At 40.0% G+C, this 26214-nt stretch overlaps 1 protein-coding gene across 3 annotated transcripts in view; it reads right to left on the reverse strand.

Annotated features, from left to right (window-relative positions):
• Window positions 1-26214, reverse strand: part of LOC126293373 (transcriptional activator cubitus interruptus) — a 1766542-nt gene that overhangs the window by 16928 nt on the left and 1723400 nt on the right. For all 3 annotated transcript variants that reach the window (XM_049986575.1, XM_049986574.1, XM_049986573.1), the window contains 5 exons: window positions 23889-24143; window positions 23623-23799; window positions 14395-14560; window positions 11215-11468; window positions 6001-6189 (listed from right to left, as the gene is read on the reverse strand). In XM_049986575.1, the coding sequence (XP_049842532.1) occupies window positions 6001-6189; window positions 11215-11468; window positions 14395-14560; window positions 23623-23799; window positions 23889-24143 (1041 nt within the window). The remainder of the gene's footprint in view (window positions 1-6000; window positions 6190-11214; window positions 11469-14394; window positions 14561-23622; window positions 23800-23888; window positions 24144-26214) is intronic.

The raw sequence follows: 26214 nt of genomic DNA on the forward strand, positions 1-26214 counted from the left end.
AAACTAGAAAATCTGAAAAGGGAAATGCAAAGGCTCAATCTAGATATAGTAGGGGTCAGTGAAGTGAAGTGGAAGGAAGACAAGGATTTCTGGTCAGATGAGTATCGGGTAATATCAACAGCAGCAGAAAATGGTATAACAGGTGTAGGATTCGTTATGAATAGGAAGGTAGGGCAGAGGGGGTGTTACTGTGAACAGTTCAGTGACCGGGTTGTTCTAATCAGAATCAACAGCAAACCGACACCATGCCGACGTTGCAAGCTGAAGATGAACAGATAGAGAAGGTGTATGAGGATATTGAAAGGGTAATGCAGTATGTAAAGGGGGACAAAAATCTAATAGTCATGGGCGACTGGAATGCAGTTGTAGGGGAAGGAGTAGAAGAAAAGGTTACAGGAGAATATGGCCTTGGGACAAGGAATGAAAGAGGAGAAAGACTAAATGAGTTCTGTAACAAGTTTCAGCTAGTAATAGCAAATACCCTCTTCAAGAATCACAAGAGGAGGAGGTATACTTGGAAAAGACCGGGAGATAAGGGAAGACTTCAATTAGATTACATCATGGTCAGACAGAGATTCCGAAATCAGATACTAGATTGTAAGGCGTATCCAGGAGCAGATATAGACTCAGATCACAATATAGTAGTGATGAAGAGTAGGCTGAAGTTCAAGACATTAGTCAGGAAGAATCAATACGCAAAGAAGTGGGATACGGAAGTTCTAAGGAATGACGAGATACGTTTGAAGTTCTCTAACGCTATAGATACAGCAATAAGGAATAGCGCAGTAGGCAACACAGCTGAAGAGGAATGGACGTCTCTAAAAAGGGCCATCACAGAGGTACAAAGAAGGTAGCTGTGAAGAAACCATGGGTAACAGAAGAAATACTTCAGTTGATTGATGAAAGGCGGAAGTACAAACATGTTCCGGGAAAATCAGGAATACAGAAACACAAGTCGCTGAGGAATGAAATAAATAGGAAGTGCAGGGAAGCTAAGACGAAATGGCTGCAGGAAAAATGTGAAGACATTGAAAAAGATATGATTGTCGGAAGGACAGACTCAGCATACAGGAAAGTGAAAACAACCTTTGGTGACATTAACGGTAATGGTGGTAACATTAAGAGTGCAACGGGGATTCCACTGTTAAATGTAGAGGAGAGAGCAGATAGGTGGAAAGAATACATTGAAAGCCTCTATGAGGTGAAGATTTGTCTGATGTGATAAAAGAAGAAACAGGAGTCGATTTAGAAGAGATAGGGGATCCAGTATTAGAATCGGAATTTAAAAGAGCTTTGGAGGACTTACGGTCAAATAAGGCAGAAGGGATAGATAACATTCCATCAGAATTTCTAAAATCATTAGGGGAAGTGGCAACAAAACGACTATTCACATTGGTATGTAGAATATATGAGTCTGGCGACATACCATCTGACTTTCCGAAAAGCATCATACACACAATTCCAAAGACGGCAAGAGCTGACAAGTGCGAGAATTATCGCACAATCAGCTTAACAGCTCATGCATCGAAGCTGCTTACAAGAATAATATACAGAAGAATGGAAAAGAAAAATGAGAATACACTAGGTGACGATCAGTTTGGCTTTAGGAAAAGTAAAGGCACGAGAGAGGCAATTCTGACGTTACGGCTAATAATGGAAGCAAGGCTAAAGAAAAATCAAGACACATTGATAGGATTTGTCGACCTGGAAAAAGCGCTCGACAATATAAAATGGTGCAAGCTCTTCAAGATTCTGAAAAAAGTAGGGGTAAGCTATAGGGAAAGACGGGTCATATACAATATGTACAACAACCACGAGGGAATAATAAGAGTGGACGATCAAGAACGAAGTGCTCGTATTAAGAAGGGAGTAAGACAAGGCTGTAGCCTTTCGCCCCTACTCTTCAATCTGTACATCGAGGAAGCAATGATGGAAATAAAAGAAAAGTTCAGGAGTGGAATTAAAATACAAGGTGAAAGGATATCAATGATACGATTCGCTGATGACATTGCTATCCTGAGTGAAAGTGAAGAAGAATTAAATTATCTGCTGAACGGAATGAACAGTCTAATGAGTACACAGTATGGTTTGAGAGTAAATCGGAGAAAGACGAAGGTAATGAGAAGTAATAGAAATGAGAACAGCAAGAAACTTAACATCAGGATTGATGGTCACGAAGTCGATGAAGTTAAGGAATTCTGCTACCTAGGCAGTAAAATAACCAATGACGGACGGAGCAAGGAGGACAAAAAGCAGACTCGCTATGGCAAAAAAGGCATTTCTGGCCAAGAGAAGTCTACTAATATCAAATACCGGCCTTAATTTGAGGAAAAAATTTCTGAGGATGTACGTCTGGAGTACAGCATTGTAAGGTAGTGAAACATGGACTGTGGGAATACCGGAACAGAAGAGAATCGAAGCATTTGAGATGTGGTGCTATAGGCGAATGTTGAAAATTAGGTGGACTGATAAGGTAAGGAATGAGGAGGTTCTACGCAGAATCGGAGAGGAAAGGAATATATGGAAAACACTGATAAGGAGAAGGGACAGGATGATAGGACATCTGCTAAGACATGAGGGAATGACTTCCATGGTACTAGAGGGAGCTGTAGAGGGCAAAAACTGTAGAGGAAGGCAGAGATTGGAATACGTCAAGCAAATAATTGAGGACGTAGGTTGCAAGTGCTACTCTGAGAGTAGGAGGTTAGCACAGGAAAGGAATTCGTGGCGGGCCGCATCAATCCACTCAGTAGACTGATGACAAAGAAAAAAAAAGGTCATACGTGGTAGAAAATAAAAATGTGCGCTTGAAATATAGTGAACAGCTGAAACTAGCCAAATAAATGGACTGCCTCAGTGGAAAAGATTAATAAAAGCCAAATTTCTTTAGCAAACCGACAAAAATAACTTCACTGTTCTGCAAGGCAATTAATGCTCAACTGTCAGAAAGGTGGAAATAAACCAAAATCTGCAACTTATTTTAGCCTGTTTTTTAGAATGTGTTTTAATTCACTTAATAGGTCCCAGCCACAGAAATCCGTTTTGTTTTCATTTGACGTTTTAATGGTACTTGAATTGTGTAACCATTATGGCACCTCAACTCAAACTCTCAATACTAGTAATATTCTACTGTGTTTCTGTAAAGTAGTTAACATATTTCTGAGACAACATCCAGATTTGGTTTCATTAAAGTAGAGGTACTTTGATACATTGATATGTTTATATTTCAATGATATTATTCTTATGTGTATTCTTTCTTATGTCACTATGATCTCTGACGTACTTGTAACTCTGATTTTTGGGCGCGTAAGCGATTATTAGTTAGTTGTTAGACAGTCGAGTCTTGGACGTCATGTTGGAAAGACGCATATTGTAGCCAGTTTATAAAACGTGAACTTTAACAGTGAGGAAGATGTTTTCAAGTATGTTTTGTATTTTGAAGTGATGTTCTGTGTGTTATGCGCCATTGCAGCAAAAGCAATAAAAAAAGAAGTGTAACTTGAATTTGGACTGCTGATTACTTTTTTTTTTTTTTTTTTTTTTTTTTTTTTCCATCACCGTTGTGCTAACTTTGAAAGGTTTAATCTTCAAGAATGGTTTGTGAAGCGCATCTACAAAACTTTTGAATATAGCAGAATAAAACTTAGACCTCTTTGCATCCGAGCTTGGAATCATCACCACCTAGATTTTCAACGATTGAGCCATGATTTTACAACGAGAGCAGCGTGGGAAACACAAAAAGATGAGTGCCTAGTTTATTCATTATTACATGAAATCACTTTATTAACTGTGCTCTAATGATACCTGCCACATAATAACTTTGTTGTTGCCAAAAATGTAGTATTTGGCAGTGTGAGCAACACCACAATCATTATTAAATCTTGATCTTTGTTGTGGTAGGGTTGTTAGAGTGTGAGAGCAATAAACAAAGAGGAAAAAGCAAAATCACTAAATATAAACACAGGGCACATGGAGATTACTCACCTCCCCACTACAACTCAGCCTGCTCTGTGTATGTCCCGGATCCACGGTATTTATGAAGTGGATATGAAGTGGACAATACTAGATAGTTGCGCCCCCCCCTCCCTCCAGTGTTTGAGGTAGGACATCAAAAATTCAATCGACTTTTCAAAAAATGTTCAATTTGTAGTGCGCATCTTTCAGAAGAGTCTGATACATAAGACATGTGTCTTTGAGGAAATGTAAGGCATGTTACTTGGTCGTAAGAGTGCCAAAGTGCAGTGCAACACCTCTTCACACAGCTCTCTTCTATCGCACGTCGCTGTATTTCGCTCTGTGGAATTCAAGTGTGTAATATTTTGTAATGGATGCCATCAAACTATATTCAGGGCTCTGGAAACTAAAATGTCCTGTCATTCCTATCTTGCTCCCAGCCGGCCTGTTCGACATCCTGCCTCTCTTAAAACAAGCTCGCAATAAATACTGGATTGGAATATTTGTAACCAGGAGAAGAAGAACTCTTCAGAAAATTTGTTCTCTTTATTGCCTATTAGCTAATAACTTGTTGTTTTGTGTGACATAAAATTAAATGTGGGAAACTTAAAAACAGTAAAGACAAGAGACAAGCAAGCAATACACATTTCTTCAATCCTTAAGTCCTAGAACATTTTTCCCTTTAATCTTGCTACGGCTTTACATGGCATGCTTTTCTTTCTGCGAAAGAACCTATTACCTCATCAAAGTTCGCCAAGCGTTTTGCTACAAGAAAAACCGAAATGTCGCTGTCTGATACTGAAAAATATGTTACTAGAAATAGTACCCAAGACTGGTATGGTTTCTCGAGTTGATTACGTGTATTTTGTCACTGTCTGCTAACAAAAACAAAATAGGTCTGTCTAATAGTGCAGCAATTGTAATACAGCCCAAATAAACGAGACTGTTTTGGAAAAAATGCTCATTTTTATGACACGACAGAATATAATCCCCCTAGTACCTATGTCATTGACTATTAGCCCTACTACAAGGAAAAACCTTTATATTAGGAAACAGTTTCACATTTCATTCATACGCTCCAGCTTCTCAAGCACGAGATCGAAACGTAGTAGTATGAAACATTTATGTAAATTTGGAATTGTCATATTCTTCCATAACTCGTGTTATGCCGAACAATCTTGTCATCACTAATTCTGTAACTATTCCTGCCAGTGTCAAAACTTATTCTCCAGTTAACTTCACTAGTCCTGCCACAACCACCGGTTTACTTATCCTGCGTTTATTCTCCGGTCAGGCGTTATTACACGTTCGTACAATGCGTTTTCCGGGTCACTCCCATATTAGAACTTATAAGCGCCTGCTAGCTGGGGACTGTACAACTGGCCCTTACTAGTGCAACGGTCAACCACACTTCTCTAGCCAGAAGTGGGAGAAGGTAGTATTCGTATGTGACTCAACTGTGCACATTCACGCTCCCACTCGCAACTGCTCAAACGAATCTAGTGTTAAAAGTTGTGACGCCACGCTCATCGGAACCAATTTGTCATTCGTTCTCAACACTGCATAGTATTACTAAAGCTTTTGATACATTTTGCTGTTAGCAGACACTCGTATGGGCACTTTGTTTCATTATTGTATATAGTGCATTTCCTTTGCAACGTGAGTTTTATTTTCGTTTTTTTGTCTCGTTCATGTTTTATTGCAGCAGTATTACTCTGAAGCACCGGGATATAGTAATATCCTTTGTTAGAACATTGGTTCTTACCAGTCAAAACTACAAAAATCTAACGGAAAATTACAACTATGAAAAATTTCCAGAATTCTAAAACATTCCGGGTTTTTCCCAGTTTTCTCCCGGATGAAAAAATTCCCGAGTCTTTCCCGGATCTCCCAGTTGTCCCGGGACGTATAGAACCCGAATACACAATATACTGTTTCGATGTAAGTGACTTCTCAGACACACCGCGCATATAGTGTTCCACATACTTTTGCGGCGACAAAATACTACTTTTTTAGTAACGCCCTCGGTACAGTTCTTCCACTCACCTGCACGACGAGATTGGAGGTGCAGTAAGAGCCATGCAGCCGATGCTGGTGGCTGTGGCTGCAGCTGTTGCTGCTCAGCTGCGAGGAGCGGCGCGAGCTGCCAGGCGAGATGGGGTCGTACAGTGAGCCGCCCCCGCCGCCACCTCCACCCCCGGTACCCGCCGGCCTCAGGCAGGATGCAGCAGACATCTGTGAGAGTGGAGTGGACCGTACTCGTAAGGGTCACGTGTAGGTAGTAATGTAGCTGACAATGTTGGCTAGTAGTGAAGAACACAATATCCAGTCGGTGAATAACTTGATACGATGTGTATATTTTCATACTGATATTAATTTACTAACAAAATATACTTATTTTGACATGCTGAGCTATAATTAAATTTCTGTATGTTTTATATTTAAGTAGCAATCTATCTTTCCCTACATTGCAATATAACATTTTTACCTTTCATTAATAGGTAAATAAAGGCATTCATTTCAGTAACTTTTAAATAAACTTTCAGGAACAACAATAATGTTGTTTAGAAAGTTCATCTACACAAAATTGTAAAGAATGACATAAATCATTGTGAAAGCATTAACACCAATTTTGGAATCATTTAGAGGTAAAATTACCATTATTTAAAAAAAAAAAAAAAACATTTTGTGACTGACAAATTTAATGTATTTCTTAGATCATTTTTTGAAATTAACAAATAGCTGTTCTTTCACTGAGATTTAATCACTCATAAACATCACAAAAAGTTAACAAGCCTTTGTAAAATAACATTTTATGAGCACTGTGTTGTGTAAACATGGCACTGGATTTTTCACAAGCTGACATGTGAGTGGAAGAAGTTAACTGTAAAGATATTTGTAACAAAGTTTTACACCTGGAAAGGGATAAAAGAGATCTAATCAGAAAAGTGTGCCAGGTTACGAATTTATGAGAGTAACCTTGGAACAGTTTATCCTAAATTCAAGTTAAGTAAATTGTATTTTATTATTGTTTAACAAAACCAATATCATTACCATCCGTTTGGTGATATATCTGGAAGGTCTAGCCAAGAAAAATCATCTGCAAGTTAGTGCTACACATACATGAAATTGCATTACAATTACAAGGTAAAGTTCTCAGTGAGAATACTCTCTACAGAAAACAACAGCCTCAACAACGTAATGAGCGACCACTACTGTTCCTTTCACCGAATTTCTTATCTTGCCTTTGCTTTAGCAAGAAATTATCTTGCTGCAAAGCAGAACATTTCTCTCAATATTTTAGCGCATTTTAGTAATTTTTTGTTTACAAAATTTTCTAATCAGCGTTCTGTAAATTATGTAGTGGCTCATTCCATAACGGAGTAACTTCGGCTCAAACAGTCCCACAGAATGTGATAAATAATTAAACAAGCACAGCACAGCTAGTTAATTCTCTGTTTACGTCTTCCCTTCTTCAGCTGTTATTTGCAATGTAGGAAAAGATAGATTGCTTCTTATCGTAAAGAAGGCATGTCAAGTTGCCGACAGGCATGACTGAAGGACTCTGACATGAGAGATGTTTATATCAGTTTGTAAACAAAAATGATATTAATAAATTTAAAAAAGAATACTAAATAACTTGCCACAGAAGTCAGTTTCAAATTGTTACACTATGATTAAGAAAGTAAGAGTTACACAAACTGTCAAAATATTGCAAACAAGTATGCATCTGTGACCATTTGTCCCGGACTCCGCTGGTTTATGTATTTTGCAGGTAGAGTACCACGTTGGCGATCTGATGTGCTATTCTAAAAAAAGTTTAAGTCACGTTGAGCAGAACTATTTTATTAGCGTCTTTACTCTTGCACCGGTATCACAGGACCGAAAGTCACCCCCAAATGAGCTAAGTGAATATTTGTTTTGGGCTCATAAGGTGTCACTCTGGAAACTATGTACATGCACCAAGTACGCAGTTAACTTTGCTAAAGGGGGCTCAGGTGTAAGAGTTACAAAATACGAAATATCTGTTTACGGAAGAAGTCTGTGTGCATCATATTAAAAACTTTCAGGTTTAGGTACATAAGAGACCAAATCTGGCCTGACTTATTTGTTTATTTTTGTACCGATACAGATGAGATTAAAAAACAAAAAGAAACAAGGGGAAACTACAGTCGTAATTTTTCCCGAGGGCATGCAGCTCTACTGTATGGTTAAATGACGACGACGTCCTCTTGGGTAAAATATTCTTGAGGTAAAATAGTCCCCCATTCGGATCTCCGGGCGGGGACTACTCAAGAGGACGTTGTTACCAGGAGAAAGAAAACTGGCGTTCTTCGGATCGGAGCGTGGAACGTCAGAACCCTTAATCGGGCAGGTAAGTTAGAAAATTTAAAAAGGGAAATGGATAGGTTAAAGCTAGATATGGTGGGAATTAGTGAAGTTCGGTGGCAGGAGGAACAAGACTTTTGGTCAGGCGAATACAGGGTTATAAATACAAAGTCAAATAGGGGTAATGCAGGAGTAGGTTTAATAATGAATAAAAAAATAAGAATGCGGGTAAGCTACTACAAACAGTATAGTGAACGCATTATTGTGGCCAGGATAGACACGAAGCCCACGCCTACTACAGTAGTACAAGTTTATATGCCAACTAGCTCTGCAGATGACACAGCATTTGAAGAAATGTATGATGAAATAAAAGAAATTATTCAGATAGTGAAGGGAGACAAAAATTTAATAGTCATGGGTGACTGGAATTCGGTAGTAGGAAAAGGGAGAGAAGGAAACGTAGTAGGTGAATATGAATTGGGGGTAAGAAATGAAAGAGGAAGCAGCCTGGTAGAATTTTGGACAGAGCGTAACTTAATAATAGCTAACTCTTGGTTCAAGAATCATAAAAGAAGGTTGTATACATGGAAGAACCCTGGAGATACTAGAACGTATCAGTTAGATTATATAATGGTAAGACAGAGATTTAGGAACCAGGTTTTAAATTGCAAGACATTTCCAGGGGCAGATGTGGACTCTGGCCACAATCTAATGGTTGTGAACTGTAGATTAAAACTGAAGAAACTGCAAAAAAAAATTGGGAATTTAAGGAGATGGAACCTGGATAAACTGACAAAACTGAGGGTTGTACAGAGTTTTAGGGAGAGCGTAAGGGAACAAATGACAGGAATGGGGGAAAGAAATACAGTAGAAGAAGAATGGGTGGCTTTGAGGGATGCAGTAGTGAAGGCAGCAAAGGATCAAGCAGGTAAAAAGACGAGGGCTACTAGAAATCCTTGGGTAACAGAAGAAATATTGATTTTTAATTGATGAAAGGAGAAAATATAAAAATGCAGTAAATGAAGCAGGCAAAAAGGAATACAAACGTCTCAGAAACGAGATCGACAGGAAATGCAAAATGGCTAAGCAGGGATGGCTAGAGGACAAATGTAAGGATGTAGAGGCTTATGTCACTAGGGGTAAATAGATACCGCCTACAGGAAAATTAGAGAGCCCTTTGGAGAGAAGAGAACCACTTGTATGAATATCAAGAGCTCAGATGGAAACGCAGTTCTAAGCAAAGAAGGGCAAGCAGAAAGGCGGAAGGAGTATATAGAGGGTCTATACAAGGGCGATGTACTTGAGGACAATATTATGGAAATAAAAAAGGATGTAGACGAAGATGAAATGGGAGATATGATACTGCGTGAAGAGTTTGACAGCCCTGAAAGACCTGAGACAAAACAAGGCCCCGGGAGTAGACAACATTTCATTGGAACTACTGACGGCCTTGGGAGAGCCAGTCCTGGCAAAACTCTACCATCTGGTGAGCAAGATGTATGAGGCAGGCGAAATACCCTCAAACTTCAAGAAGAATATAATAATTCCAATCCCAAAGAAAGCAGGTGTTGACGGATATGAAAATTACCGAACTATCAGTTTAATAAGTCATGGCTGCTAAATACTAACGTGAATTCTTTACAGACAAATGGAAAAACTAGTAGAAGCCAACCTCGGGGTAGATCAGTTTGGATTCTGTAGAAATATTGGAACATGTGAGGCAATACTGACCCTACGGCTTATCTTAGAGGCTAGATTAAAGAGAGGCAAACCTATGATTCTAGCATTTGTAGACTTGGAGAGTATTCCAGTCAACATTGTCAAAAGTTTTCTCTTTCAAATTCTGAAGGTGGCAGGGGTAAAATATATGGAGCAAAAGGCTATTTACAATTTGTACATAAACCAAATGGCAGTTAGAGTTGAGGGGCATGAAAGGGAAGCAGTGGTTTGGAACGGAGTGAGACAGGGTTGTAGCCTCACCCCAATGTTATTCAGTCTATGCAAGCAGTGAAGGAAACAAAAGAAAAATTTGTAGTAGGTATTAAAATCCATGGAGAAGAAATAAAAACTTTGAGGTTCGCCGATGACATTGTAATTGTGTCAGAGACAGCAAAGGAGTTGGAAGAGCAGTTGAACGGAATGGATAGTGTCTTCAAGGGAGGATATAAGATGAACATCAACAAAAGCAAAACGAGGATAATGGAATGTAGTCGAATTAAGTCGGTTGATGTTGAGGGTATTAGATTAGGAAATGAGACACTTAAAGTAGTAAAGGAGTTTTGCTATTTAGGAAGTAAAATAACTGATGATGGTCGAAGTAGAGAGGATATAAAATGTAGACTGGCAATGGCAAGGAAAGCGTTTCTGAAGAAGAGAAATTTGTTAACATCGAGTATTGATTAAAGTGTCAAGAAGTCGTTTCTGAAAGTATTTGCATGGAGTGTAGCCATGTATGGAAGTGAAACGTGGCCGATAAATAGTTTGAGGAAGAAGAGAATAGAAGCTTTCGAAATGTGGTTCTACAGAAGAATTCTGAAGATTAGATGGGTAGATCACATAACTAATGAGTAGGTGTTGAATAGGATTGGGGAGAAGAGAAGTTTGTGGCACAACTTGACTAGAAGCAGGTATCGGTTGGTAGGACATGTGTTGCGGCATCAAGGGATCATCAATTTAATATTGGAGCGCAGCGTGGAGGGTAAAAATCGTAGAGGGAGACCAAGAGATATATACACCAAGCAGATTCAGAAGGATGTAGGTTGCAGTAGGTACGGGAGATGAAGAAGCTTGCACAGGATAGAGTAGCATGGAGAGCTGCATCAAACCAGTCTCAGGACTGAAGACCACAACAACAACAACAACAACAACAACAACAACAGGGTCGAGCACTTTACATCACGTTTGACCGAGTAAGACACCTTTCGCACTCACCTGAGAAGCTTGGCTGCTCCTGCGGCTGACGTCGCCGGACTTCATGCTGCCATAGTAGGTGCTGACGGTGGAGTTGCTGTCGCGGCGCGAGCAGCCGGCCTGCACCGCGTCTGCCAGCTGCGTCTGCACCAGGGCGGTGCTGCCGGACCGCGCTCCGCTGCCGCCGCTGCATCCGCCCTCCACCTTGAGGTCGACGATGCGCCGGCTGAGGTCGCCCAGCAGTGGGCTGCTGCCGATGCTGCACTTGCGCGGACCTGTATGGTGCGTTCAAAGTAGTAAACGACTGGCTACTCCTTTTCGGTACCCGACACGACACATTATTACGACATGTACAAAATTAAATGCATTTCTGAACTCAGCCTAGACCCAAATCATCTTAATTCAAGAGTACTGCACAGATTTGATCATTTCTTTATGTAGTTTGTACTTTTGGGATGTTTCATTACCAAAATACATTTGGAATTATCATTAACATCATCATCATCATCATCATGAATTACTACAGTAATTGTAGATTAACAAAAAAATGTAACTAACTTAATACTTTGAGGACTGAGCGCGAGTTTGGGCACTTGACTGGCTGGTACCGAGTGATTTCACAGTTTTTCTGAATTTTCTACAGCAGATTCTATACCACAGAAAATAGATTGCTCTTTTGCATTTAAAAACTACATCCATTCCCTTCAGAGTACTGCAAAGAAATTAACATTTACGTTAGTGACAAGGGTTGTATATTAATTTGAGAGAGTATGCTGTTTTCACAGTGAGAAACATTTTGGAAAACAAAGCTCTACGTCACAGGTTTCACAATAATATCACGTGTCTTTCCTTGAAACTTTACCATATCTGGCCTTGCTTGTTTCTGCGCATACTTTGCATCTTCTCTGAGGCCACTTAGACAATTTTGTGGGTGCAACTAATTTTGGAATATGTCTTCCGCTTAGTCTGTTGGTGGGTGAACTATTCTGAGAAGTCCATGAGTGTAAGAGGCCATCTTTGTGAACCAAGTTCTCTGCTAACTCTGTAATGTATTCAATCAGATGTTTGCTTGTATTTCACGACGTTTTGTAGAAAATGTATGAATTTACATGAAAATGTGAAAGAAAACTTTTTTCCGCCACTTTATTTGTTTTCGTTCAAAAGGATAGTACGCCATTAGCTGGTCGCTGTGATCCACACCAGCTTTTTTACTATTGTAGTCCAAAACACAGTCTGGCTTCATTTTTTCCACCACCCCGAACTTAGTTTTTACACTGACATTTGTTGCCGTCGTTTTATGCTTTGTTGTCAAAAGAAAAAAGGCCCTGTTGTCCTTCCATTTTACAAACAGTAAGTGATCTCGTATGCGAAACGAAAGTTCATTTTTTTTTTTCAATTTCTGGCCGTAGTCCTTTCCTATTTTTCTGCACAGTGCCAACTGCCTTAGTTCTTTTTCCCCACAAATTATCCAGTAAATCAGGGCTGCTGTAAAATTGGTCCATGTATAATGTGTGACCTTTATTATGAAACGAATGACGCAATCTATCTACAATGTGTAAAATGCTGTTATCGGCATCAGACTGTTTCCCAGAATAAACTTCACAGTTCAGGACGTACCCATTTTTGCTTTCACGTAGCATAAAAATTTTTACGCCGTATTTATTAGGCTTATTTTTCATATACACTCTAAAATACAGTCTACCACGAAAAGGGCAAATTCCTTCATCTATAGTAATATTTTCGCCTAGCATGTAAGCCTTTCCACTTTGGGTCATGCATCTGTCGAATATAGGTCTTACCTTATGAATAGGATCATGAACTACCTGGTTTTTAGGAATATATGTTGTGTTATCTATGAGAAGCAACATTCGTAGAATTGACAAAAATCTATCTCTTAGCAGACACTTTGCTGCAAATGAGGACTGCAACACGGGATTTGTTGACCAGTTTTGGTTTCTTGACTGGGCACATATGCAAAATAATACCAAAAAATTTATACAGTTCACTGAGTTTCACTGTTGTCCACTTACGCTACACAGACAGAGGCTTTAGTTTTCCTGTAGCACTTAGTGTCTCTATTGTCATTCTAGCGTAGCGGTTTGTCTCTCGTTTGATCAGTCTCACCAGTTCTTCATCGAAAAAGTACGTGAAACAATCAAACACTGAAGAATGTTGGTCAATCCCATCTTGCATCCCACAGGATTCAGAAAAAAACAGGAAGCTGGGGAGTGATTGTATCGTCATCCGTCCACTGGCCAGAAGAATATGGCAAATTGCAATGACCAGTTGTGTTTCTCGTGACAACGATGTCAACAGCCTCACCTTCAGGTCTTCCTGACGTTTCACCGTCCGAGGGATCGTTTTCATCTATAAGAAAATTTGTAAAAATTATCTTCTTTCTCACCAGGAATCAAACCACAGAATTACGGAAAATTCGGACAAAAAATAGCTTACCATCACTAATGTCAAAATCTGCAATTTCTTCATCTAATTCTGAAGAAGTATTGTTCAATAAAAACTCTATTTCTTCATCTCGCAAGGCTATGACGAAAATGAAGCGCAAAGCTATCAGCCGACAACAATCTAAAGTTTCCAACTGCCACGCGCCTGTTGTAAGTCGAGTGTGAGCACTGCAAAGCAAATGACTCAAAATATACTCCTATACCACCTCCAACAGTGACATACGTTGGCATCTATAATTCTTTCTTGGTACTAGGATAACCAGAGAGTACTTTTAGACCTACAGAATATGAAAGTCATGTGCCGGGAGTCGTTAACATCACTGATAATAGGCCGACGTAGGAGCTACATCAATCATATTTTTGTGGTACTGTCGGACCGACGTAGGAGCTGCATCGCTCATCTCAAAAGTGTTAAGTCAGTTTTTTAATTCTATGTAAACATTAATGTTGAGATACCCGAATATCTTTAATGTGACATCTTTGGTGAAATTTATTAACAACTGTTCTGTCTAGACTAGCACGTAATACATGACAGTTGGCCCACACATTAGCAAGGCTTTTAGTAATGTGAACGGACTACGAATAAAATATTTCAGAATGACACAGGCAGCCCATCACATTTCATCTAGTAATGCGTACGAAATTAATCGGAACCATTTTACAGGAAAATTAAAAATTTGTACAAAATTAGTTACTTGCAAGATGCAGAAAGGAAGTGTAAACGAGGCAACAAACTTACTGCCGACTCCAGCCAGTGTGGGGAGTGCAGGAATGCCCTTGGCGTGCATGCGGGACTTGAGTCTGCTGCGGGCAGAACGCTCCGCCGAGCCGAGGCCGCCTCCGCCGCCGCCACCGACTCCGTCTCCTCCTACCGTCACCTGCAGGCCCACCGATACCGGTGGCAGCTGAAAAAATACATACGCCATTTCCAGTGGGCTGCAATCTCATTTCAGAGTGATCCATATTTACTAATATCAATCTTCATTCCATTAAGTTGAGAGCTATCGAATGTTTGTAAATAATAACTTCCAGAGTTTCTCTTCAAAATGCAATATGCATGACATCTGTACAATGTTCAGTTCTTGTGCAATCAGTAATTGAAATTGTTCCCAGACTTTATGTACGTCCTGTCTTTTATTAATTAGCATCAAGAAATTAACCGAAATACTGCTTCTGAGGAAAACGATACAGTAAAAGTAATTAGTGTTTCTTTACTGGTGCAGAATCCCAAAGGTAATTACTAATAGGTATTGTCGTTGAAGGAATAAGGGGAGAAGGTGCCATCGAAGACAGTGTACGTGAGTAACTGATGATCTAAAGAGAATAATTAAAGGTTGCAGTTTGACAGAATCATTAATTACTAATTCTCCTACTACATAAATTGAGGTTTAATGAATTTTTTTTAGCAACATGCATCAAACTAATTTTGGTGTGCTAGTTGAATTCAATGTCTTTGAGATTGAACAACTTCAGAATTGAAGAATTACGAAAAAAAATATTGCAAAATAATGGGCACTTGTTATCTGACTGATTTTTATTATCGACTATGTGTCTTACATCTGCAAACAATAAAGCAAAAAGTGGAAAGCAGATAATATTCAGTTATCTGAAATTACTGAATGCAAGATCTGTTGATCCTGTACCAGAGATGACTGTTAACCAAGAATGTAAAAAAATATATTAAATTCACCTGATATACAATTTTCGTAAAGTCATTAATTTTGGGTATGTTTTGATGGGGTAAAGTGTAAAAGCATCTATTAAAAGGATACTATCAGGCATTTCACATATATTGTAGTTAGATAATATTCTAGAGTTCACAATGGCATGTTAACAGCAAGTTTGTGATGCACTATGTCACCATCAGAAACAAGTTGTAATGAATCTCATCAGTGCTGCACTGCCACTATTTAGTAAAAAAAAAAAAATATTAAAAAAAATTTTAAAAATATATTTAAAAACAAAGATGATATAACTTACCAAATGAAAGTGTTGGTTTGTTGATAGACACACTTACAAACACAAACACAAAATTCAAGATTTCGCAACCCACGGTTGCTTCATCAGGAAAGAAGGAAAGACAAAAGGATGTGGGTTTTAAGAGAGAGGGTAAGGAGTCATTCCAATCCCGCGAGCAGAAAGACTTACTTTCGGGGGAAAAAAGGACAGGTAAGTCTTTCTGCTCCCGGGATGGGAATGACCCTCTCCCTTAAAACCCATATCCTTTTGTCTTTCCCTCTCCTTCCCTCTTTCCTGATGAAGCAACCGTGGGTTGCGAAAGCTTGAATTTTGTGAGTGTGTGAGTGTGTGAGTGTGTGTGTGTGTGTGTGTGTGTGTGTGTGTGTGTGTGTGATTTTATATATTTTTCCCCCAATCCCGGGAGTGTAAAGACTTACCTTAGGGGGAAAAAAGGATAGGTATATACTCGCGCGCACACACACACACACACACACACACACACACACACACACACACACACAGAGAGAGACATATTTAAAGGCAAAGAGTGTATATATATCGCTCCACATATAAATTTTTCACATCTGCACGGTGGATGAGAATTAACTCTCTATTGAAAATTGTTTACAGTTTTTTAATACTTTATTTGCCTCAATTTCATGAAGCAAAAAACATTCTTATAATAGGAGATAGTCATGTCTGAAAAGTTATTTTTATTGCAAATAATGCATTTTGCCTGGTTATGGTTTCCTCAGATCTTTGGAAGGCTATCAAAGCCATGCGTATGACTGGATGGTAGGGCTGTTAGTCAGAATGATGGTAACAACCATCTAAAGGGAAACTGGTTGCTGTACCAATCAGCCTATCACAGAATGCAGTAAGCTTTATAAAAAAAACATTTTGCTCCTTACAATGGTAGACTTTAGTACATTACAGATTAACTTCATCACGGCAGATATCAGTGGGGGACCGGCGAACTGTTAAAGGACCGTAACAAATTGCCGTTCAAAGCTAATGGACACAGATTCTCTTATCAGATGTTAGGAGAAGCACACATATATATCCATGTAAATTACATACATTAATGTATGTGCTGCACCTGTGTGACATTGGCTTAAGAACATTCAGGTAATTGTGTCATTTTTGTTGGTATAATTAAGTCTCGTTTGGAAATTTTCATTGTCAATATTACAATAGAAATTATTACATCTACATCTACATGACTACTCTGCAATTCACATTTAAGTGCTTGGCAGAGGGTTCATCGAACCACAATCATACTATCTCTCTACTATTCCACTCCCGAACAGCGAGCGGGAAAAACGAACACCTAAACCTTTCTGTTCGAGCTCTGATTTCTCTTATTTTATTTTGATGATCATTCCTACCTATGTAGGTTGGGCTCAACAAAATATTTTCGCATTCGGAAGAGAAAGTTGGTGACTGAAATTTCGTAAAAAGGTCTCGCCGCGACGAAAAACGTCTATGCTGTAATGACTTCCATCCCAACTCGTGTATCATATCTGCCACACTCTCTCCCCTATAACGCGATAATACAAAACGAGCTGCCCTTCTTTGCACCCTCTCGATGTCCTCCGTCAATCCCACCTGGTAAGGATCCCACACCGCGCAGCAATATTCTAACAGAGGACGAACGAGTGTAGTGTAAGCTGTCTCTTTAGTGGACTTGTTGCATCTTCTAAGTGTCCTGCCAATGAAACGCAACCTTTGGCTCGCCTTCCCGACAATATTATCTATGTGGTCCTTCCAACTGAAGTTGTTTGTAATTTTAACACCCAGGTACTTAGTTGAATTGACAGCCTTGAGAATTGTACTATTTATCGAGTAATCGAATTCCAACGGATTTCTTTTGGAACTCATGTGGATCATCTCACACTTTTCGTTATTTAGCGTCAACTGCCACCTGACACACCATACAGCAATCTTTTCTAAATCGCTTTGCAGCTGATACTGGTCTTCGGATGACCTTACTAGACGGTAAATTACAGCATCATCTGCGAACAACCTAAGAGAACTGCTCAGATTGTCACCCAGGTCATTTATATAGATCAGGAACAGTAGAGGTCCCAGGACGCTTCCCTGGGGAACACCTGATATCACTTCAGTTTTACTCGATGATTTGCCGTCTATTACTACGAACTGCGACCTTCCTGACAGGAAATCACGAATCCAGTCGCACAACTGAGACGATACCCCATAGCTCCGCAGCTTGATTAGAAGTCGCTTGTGAGGAACGGTGTCAAAAGCTTTCCGGAAATCTAGAAATACGGAATCAACTTGAGATCCCCTGTCGATAGCGGCCATTACTTCGTGCGAATAAAGAGCTAGCTGCGTTGCACAAGAGCGATGTTTTCTGAAGCCATGCTGATTACGTGTCAATAGATCGTTCCCTTCGAGGTGATTCATAATGTTTGAATACAGTATATGCTCCAAAACCCTACTGCAAACCGACGTCAATGATATAGGTCTGTAGTTAAATGGATTACTCCTACTACCCTTCTTGAACACTGGTGCGACCTGCGCAATTTTCCAATCTGTAGGTACAGATCTATCGGTGAGCGAGCGGTTGTATATGAGTGCTAAGTAGGGAGCTATAGTATCAGCGTAATCTGAAAGGAACCTAATCGGTATACAATCTGGACCTGAAGACTTGCCCGTATCAAGCGATTTGAGTTGCTTCGCAACCCCTAAGGTATCTACTTCTAAGAAACTCATGCTAGCAGATGTTCGTGTTTCAAATTCTGGAATATTCCATTCGTCTTCCCTGGTGAAGGAATTTCGGAAAACTGCGTTCAATAACTCCGCTTTAGCGGCGCAGTCGTCGATAACAGTACCATCGGCACTGCGCAGCGAAGGTATTGACTGCGTCTTGCCGCTTGTGTACTTTACATACGACCAGAATTTCTTCGGATTTTCTACCAAATTTCGAGACAATGTTTCGTTGTGGAACCTATTAAAGGCATCTCGCATCGAAGTACGTGCCAAATTTCGCGCGTCTGTAAATTTTAGCCCATCTTCAGGATTTCGCGTTCTTCTGAACTTCGCATGCTTTTTCCGTTGCCTCTGCAACAGCGTTCGGACCTTTTTTGTGTACCACGGGGGATCCGTTCCATCTCTTACCAATTTATGAGGTATGAATATCTCAATTGCTGTTGCTACTATATCTTTGAATTTGAGCCACATCTCGTCTACATTCGCATAGTCAGTTCGGAAGGAATGGAAATTGTCTTTTAGGAAGGCTTCTAGTGGTACTTTATCCGCTTTTTTAAATAAAATTATTTTGCGTTTGTTTCTGATGGATTTGGAAGAAATGGTATTGAGCCTAGCTACAATGACCTTGTGATCACTAATCCCTGTATCAGTCATGATGCTCTCTATCAGCTCTGGATTGTTTGTGGCCAAGAGGTCAAGTGTGTTTTCGCAACCATTTACAATTCGCGTGGGTTCGTGGACTAACTGCTCTAAATAATTTTCGGAGAATGCATTTAGGACAATCTCGGAAGACGTTTTGTGCCTACCACCGGTTTTGAACAAGTATTTTTGCCAACATACCGAGGGTAGGTTGAAGTCCCCACCAACTATAACCGTATGAGTGGGGTATTTATTTGTTACGAGACTCAAACTTTCTCTGAACTGTTCCGCAACTGTATCATCGGAGTCTGGGGGTCGGTAGAAGGAGCCAATTATTAACTTAATTCGGCTGTTAAGTATAACCTCCACCCACACCAATTCGCACAGAGTATCTACTTCGACTTCACTACAAGATAAACCACTACTGACAGACACCAACACACCACCACCAATTCTGCCTAATCTATCTTTCCTGAACACCGTCTGAGACTTCGTAAAAATTTCTGCAGAACTTATTTCAGGCTTTAGCCAGCTTTCTGTACCTATAACGATATCCGCTTCTGTGCTTTCTATTAGCGCTTGAAGCTCAGGGACTTTTCCAGCGCAACTACAACAGTTTACAACTATAATTCCGACTGTTCCTTGATCCAAGCACGTCCTGTAATTGCCAAGCACCCTTTGACATTGCAGCCCATCCCGCACTTTTCCGAGGCCTTCTAACCTAAAAAACCGCCCAGTCCACGCCACACAGCCTCCGCTACCCGTGTAGCCGCCAGCTGAGTGTAGTGAACTCCTGACCTATTCAGCGGAACCCGAAACCCCACCACCCTATGGCGCAAGTCAAGGAATCTGCAGCCAATACGGTCGCAAAACCGTCTGAGCCTCTGATTCAGACCCTCCACCCGGCTCTGCACCAAAGGTCCGCAGTCGGTTCTGTCAACGATGCTGCAGATGGTGAGCTCTGCCTTCATCTCATAAGCAAGACCGGCAGCCTTCACCAAATCAGATAGCCGCTGGAATCCAGAGAGAATTTCCTCAGATCCAAAGCGACACACGTCATTAGTGCCGACATGTGCCACCACCTGCAGCTGGCTGCACCCTGTGCTCTTCATGGCATCCGGAAGGACCCTTTCGACATCAGGAATGACTCCTCCCGGAATGCACACGGAGTGCACACTGTATTTCTTCCCCTCCTTAGCCGCCATATCCCTAAGGGGCCCCATTACGCGCCTAACATTGGAGCTCCCAACTACCAGTAAGCCCAACCTCTGCGATTGCCCGGACCTTGAAGGCTGAGAATGATCCTCTGAAACAGGGCAGGCAGCTGCATCTGGCTCAGCCAGAGACAGTGCCTGAAACCGGTTTGTCAGACGCACCGGGGAGGCTTTCTGGTCAGCTTCCGGGGACGCCTTTCGCTGCCTGCCACGCCTTGGAACGACCTCCCAATCAACCACAGGCGAGGGCTCAGCTCCACTGCGGGCAGCAACCGGGGCAACCACAGCGGCAGACCGATCTGGGGACAGACGGGATGAGGTTGACATCCCCGTGATACCCGAGTCCGGCTCCCCACAGTGGTGCCCATTGGCAACAGCCTCAAGCTGCGCGACCGAAGTCAGCGCCGATTGCAGCTGTGAGCGAAGGGATGCCAAGTCAGCCCTCATCCGAACACAGCAATCGCAGTCCCTGTCCATTCTAATCGATGTTTAACAACAGTTACTGAAACACGAGTCGGTGCCTAGATAACGCAAGCGGAACACGCAAAGAATGTATCAGCTAACCTGTACAAATGCCTAACGACTGCGCTACAATCTGCTGAATTTACGATTACAGTAACTAAAACTCGAAACTGCACCTCCTATACGAAACTCACACGCAATTTAAATAAGAATCTACGAAGTAAACACTAAAGCGCGATGCTACAACTGTCAAATACTATAATACGCCCGAAATATATGAATTAAACAATGCAAGTACCCAAAAACACGCAAAGAAATTAATTAAACTATGTAACAAATAAGTAAGCTAGGGTTATACGACTTGCTGCTGCAGCTGTTTATCCAACGGCGGCAGGGAGCACAATGACTGTGACCAACCGACACTGGCTGTTCAAAACAAAAACAGAAGACAGACGACTACGCGAATTTGCACTATTCAGGTACTAAGGCGCGATGCTACAACCCTCAAATACTATAATACGCCCGAAATATACGAATTAAACAATGCAAGTACCCAAAAACACGCAAAGAAATTAAACTATGTAACAAATAAGAAGCTAGGGTTATACGGCTTGCTGCTGCAGCTGCTTATCCAACGGCGGCAGGGAGCACACTGACTGGCCAACCGACTCTGGCCGTTCACAACAAAAACAGAAGACAGACGACTACGCGAATTTGCACTATTCAGGTACTAAGGCGCGATGCTACAACCCTCAAATACTATAATACGCCGAAATATATGAATTAAGCAATGCAAGTACCCAAAAACACGCAAAGAAATTAATTAAACTATGTAACAAATAAGTAAGCTAGGGTTATACGACTTGCTGCTGCAGCTGCTTATCCAACGGCGGCAGGGAGCACTATTATTATTTGTTTCGTTTCTCAGACGTTATGTCTGGTTAAAAATGGAAAGTGACGCGGACCTTGATCAAGGGCGACTTCCTTTTAACTGTACGGTATATGTTACATTGCATTTAGGAACTTTTGGGTAATTGAACATGTCTCAATAATTACAGATTTCTGTAGTTGTGTATATACGTTTGGATGTAGCTGTATTGCGTTGATGTACTGGTGGAAATTGTGCGGTGTGACTCCTGTAGTTGATAGTATAATTGGTATAATGTCAACTTCATCCTGATGCCACATTTCCTTCACTTCCTCAGTCAGTTGGATGTATTTTTCAATTTTTTCTCCTGTTTTCTTCTGCATATTTGTTGTATCGGGTATGGATATTTCGGTTAGTTGTGTTAATTTCTTCTTTTTATTAGTGAGCATGATGTCAGGTTTGTTGCGTGGTGTTGTTTTATCTGTTATAATCGTTCTGTTCCAGTATAATTTGCATTCACCATTCTCCAGTACATTTTCTGGTACATACTTGTATGTGGGAACGTGTTGTTTTATTAGTTTATGTTGTATGGCAAGTTGTTGATGTATTATTTTTGCTACATTGTCATGTCTTCTGGTGTATTCTGTATTTGCTAGTATTGTACATCCATTTGTGATGTGATCTACTGTTTCTATTTGTTCTTTGCAAAGTCTGCATTTATCTGTTGTGGTACTGGGATCTTTAACAATATGCTTGCTGTAATATCTGGTATTTATTGTTTGATCCTGTATTGCAATCATGAATCCTTCCATCTCACTGTATATACTGCCTTTTCTTAGCCGTGTGTTGGATGCGTCTTGATCGATGTGTGGTTGTGTTAGATGATACGAGTGCTTGGCAAGTAGTGTTTTCTTTTTCCAATTTACTTTCTTTGTATCTGTTGACGTTATGTGATCTAAAGGGTTGTAGAAGTGGTTATGAAATTGCAATGGTGTAGCCGATGTATTTATATGAGTGATTGCTTTGTCTATTTTGCTAGTTTCTGCTCGTTCTGTAAAGAAGTTTCTTAAATTGTCTACCTGTTCATAATGTAGTTTTTTTATTTCGATAAATCCCCTTCACCTTCCTTTCTGCTTAATGTGAATCTTTCTGTTGCCAAATGTATGTGATGTATTCTATATTTGTGGCATTGTGATCATGTAAGTGTATTGAGTGCTTCTAGCTCCAAATGAGTAGGTCAATATTGGTATAGCATAAGTATTTATACCTTCTGTCTTGCTTCTTGCTGTCAATTCTGTTTTCGCTATTTTTGTTAGTCTTTGTCTATATTTTTCTTTTAGTTCTTCTTTAATATTCGTATTATCTATTCCTATTTTTTGCCTGTACCCTAGATATTTATAGGCATCTGTTTTTTTTCCATCGCTTCAATGCAGTCGCTGTGGTTATCCAATAAGTAATCTTCTTGTTTAGTGTGTTTTCCCTTGACTATGCTACTTTTCTTACATTTATCTGTTCCGAAAGCCATATTTATATTATTGCTGAATACTCAATAGAAATTATTATTATTATACTGCATGGTAAACAAAACACATATGTCTTTGTTAAAAAATATTAATTCTTGGAAGTACTGGAATATTTGCATTGTGACTTCCTTGGTGTAAATTTTGGCAAAAATTGCATTATTACGTTGAGCATGTTGGAAGTTGTGAATTTAAACAGGTCACTTTTATGTATTTTGAAATGAGATGCAGTGAAAATGTTGATTAAAATGTGCAAGATATAAACACTAAGGCTGAGACATTTCACAGGATCATATTTTTCCTAGCAGATTCATCCCGTTAAAAAAACAGTGCCAACAATGAGAACCAGTAGTATTTGACAGTTGGCACAAGATAAGAAAACAACAATTTTAATAAATTCAGGAACAATGCATTATCTCTCTCTCTTATTTATTCTGAAGGTAATGTAATAGACTACATAAAGAAAATTACAGGAGGTACTTGTGAATAATGGTAACCAAAAATAACTTCCTTCCATCACAATTCTTCAGACGAAAAGTAAGGACAGTTATTAAGTGAAGAACTCGACTCACATCGATTTCATCGACAGCCTCCTCCGCCCACTCCTCGGCGGCGGTGAGCAGAGCGTGGCCGGAGTCCGCTGCGAGGGCGTCATCCTGGACCCCGCCGCCGCCTTCCCCGCCCCCGCAGATCGCGTGCCGTGTCACACTCGGTGGGCTGCCGTGTTGGCCCATAGGTGAACTCGCCTCCTAATAGACATCAGAAAGCTTACTCCTCCATCTGGACGATGAGCAGGTTCAAAGAGTGCCGCACACCGTACACTGCCCCTCGCACTCACCTCGGACTTGACGCTCGGGCTGGACAGGCTGGGCGTCTTGCCGCTGCTGAGCATCCCCTCGCTGCGAGGACTGCCGCCTGCCAAGTCCGCGCCTCCCAGTCCGCCCCCGTCGTCGGCACTGCCGCCCCCATCCGAGCCCTTGTGCTTTTTGTTGGCGTAGAACTCGGCGCCGTGCACCGTCTTTACGTGCTTGCGCAGCGAGCTGGGGTCGGTGTACCTCTTGGAACAACCTGGGGCTTTGCACACGTACGGCTTCTGCAAAGTCGTGAGGGAGTTCTGTTGTCAGGAGTTCCACTCGGTACATTTTACTGGAAAAAGTGCACTACAGCCTACACAAATAACTTATTTTCATTGGCAAATGAACTACAAAGATGACATTTTAAAGTGCACTATAATGTAATGGCAAATTGTGCACTATTGGAGAATAAGATAACTACAACAAATACAGAATACAATACACACAAGATCTACAGAGCACAATTCACCTGCATATTTCATAGTTGTAATTTTCCTTTTAATTTCTACACTGTCTTTTTAGTTTTGCATGTGGTCTTTTGCAATTTTGATTATTTTTTGGTGATCGTGGTTCATTATACACACAGTTCAGTTGAGAGACTAATAATGTTTAATCAATAATAATCAAATGCAAAGCAGCACTTTGTTAATGTCATTTATAGGAAAGTATCACAAATTACATAAGTCAGTTTTAAGAAAGTCGTGTTAACTGAAAAGGTGAACATACTAATTACTGTCCTCGGTGGTTCGGTTTTATGGAAATTAGGTCACTGCCGGAGGCATATTTCTGTGCATAAAATTCATCTCCTAATGATGGAGATGTCATTAGTTTCAAACTTAACCTCAGCAAGTCAAACTGTTTTTATGTGTTTATGTCACCAGACCGTTACCTAAACCCGCAGAGCCGTACCGATCTGTGTTAGGGGGGTTGCAGTGGTGAAATGTTTTATTATTCGCTTTCTTTAGTGCTAAGGCCCAAAAACTGTCTAATTTCAATCCTCCGCCTTTTCTGTGACAGTATTTTGTAGTTTTGAATAAATAGTATGATTTGATGTGAGTTTTTTAAGTTCAGAAATGCTATCCAAGCCACAGAAATATGCATTAGACTGTAAAACAAAAATCACCAAGAATGCAAAATTATGTAAGGAAGAAAAAATGTTAAATTGAGGAGAGAGAGAGAGAGAGAGAGAGAGAGAGAGAGAGAGAGAGAGAGAGAGAGACAATAATTCAACATTGTAATTATATTAGTTGAAGTCTCAAGCGAATTTTAATGTGGATTTTGTAGTTAAATTATTTGTTTATGAAATTGTAATCACAAAGAACTAAACATCATTGACTTGACAAACGTGAAAAAAATAAATGTAAAGACTTTGTAAATAATGAGTCAAATAATTTCTCTCAATAAAGAACCGTGGACTCATTTATTCATCAAGCAAGTTAAGTATATATTTTAATTATTATTGTGACAATATCCTTCCAATTGCTATGTATTGGGACGTTTTGCCAACAAAACCACATGCCACATTAAATTTTTCACAATATTTTAGAATTCAGTAATTAGAGGATAAAACAACGGGTAATTACATTAAAACACATAAATGATCTTTTTTATTTACATATTCATTGCAGAACTCTGCTCAGGTCTTTCCTAGATATATTTTGGGTACTCAGTTTTCTATGGTAGCATTTCGGAATGACCACTAAACACCTAATATTTATCACTACCAGTACAAAAAAATGACTACTTGTAGTTTACAAAAGAAATTACTAAAGAACAGGTGCCAAAAAGAAACATGTACTTCTTAATGCTACTGCCAATAAGTGGGTCAAGCATTTTAAGATGAAGTGAAAAGGAACATTTAACTGAGACCTAACTATTTGTAGCTAATGTTATGAGGCCCTGGAAAAACTCAATTTTAAGCATCTCACTCGATTATGTTTGAATTCGCGACTAGAATCTTAAGACAACAGTGTTTTTGTCTCTCCACACAATGGGGTTATGAAGTTACAAAAATTGTGCAATTTTTTTTTAAATTTATTAATTGTTCTTTACATGGACACCACAGAGAAAAAACACATAATTTTGCTTGGATATGGAGTAAATTAAAATTATACTATAGAATGTTGACTTAATTTAGTCACAATACTTCACAAATAAAGACTCATTATAAATGCAGAGGGGGGGGGGGGATAGATAGAAGAGAGAGAGAGAGAGAGAGAGAGAGAGAGAGAGAGAGAGAGAGAGAGAGAGAGAGAGAATACAATTTTTTCTTTACTTCCTACTATGTCCAAAACACAAGAGATAATAATG

Source organism: Schistocerca gregaria, chromosome 10, assembly GCF_023897955.1.
Source record: "Schistocerca gregaria isolate iqSchGreg1 chromosome 10, iqSchGreg1.2, whole genome shotgun sequence".
Classification (NCBI taxonomy): domain Eukaryota; kingdom Metazoa; phylum Arthropoda; class Insecta; order Orthoptera; family Acrididae; genus Schistocerca; species Schistocerca gregaria.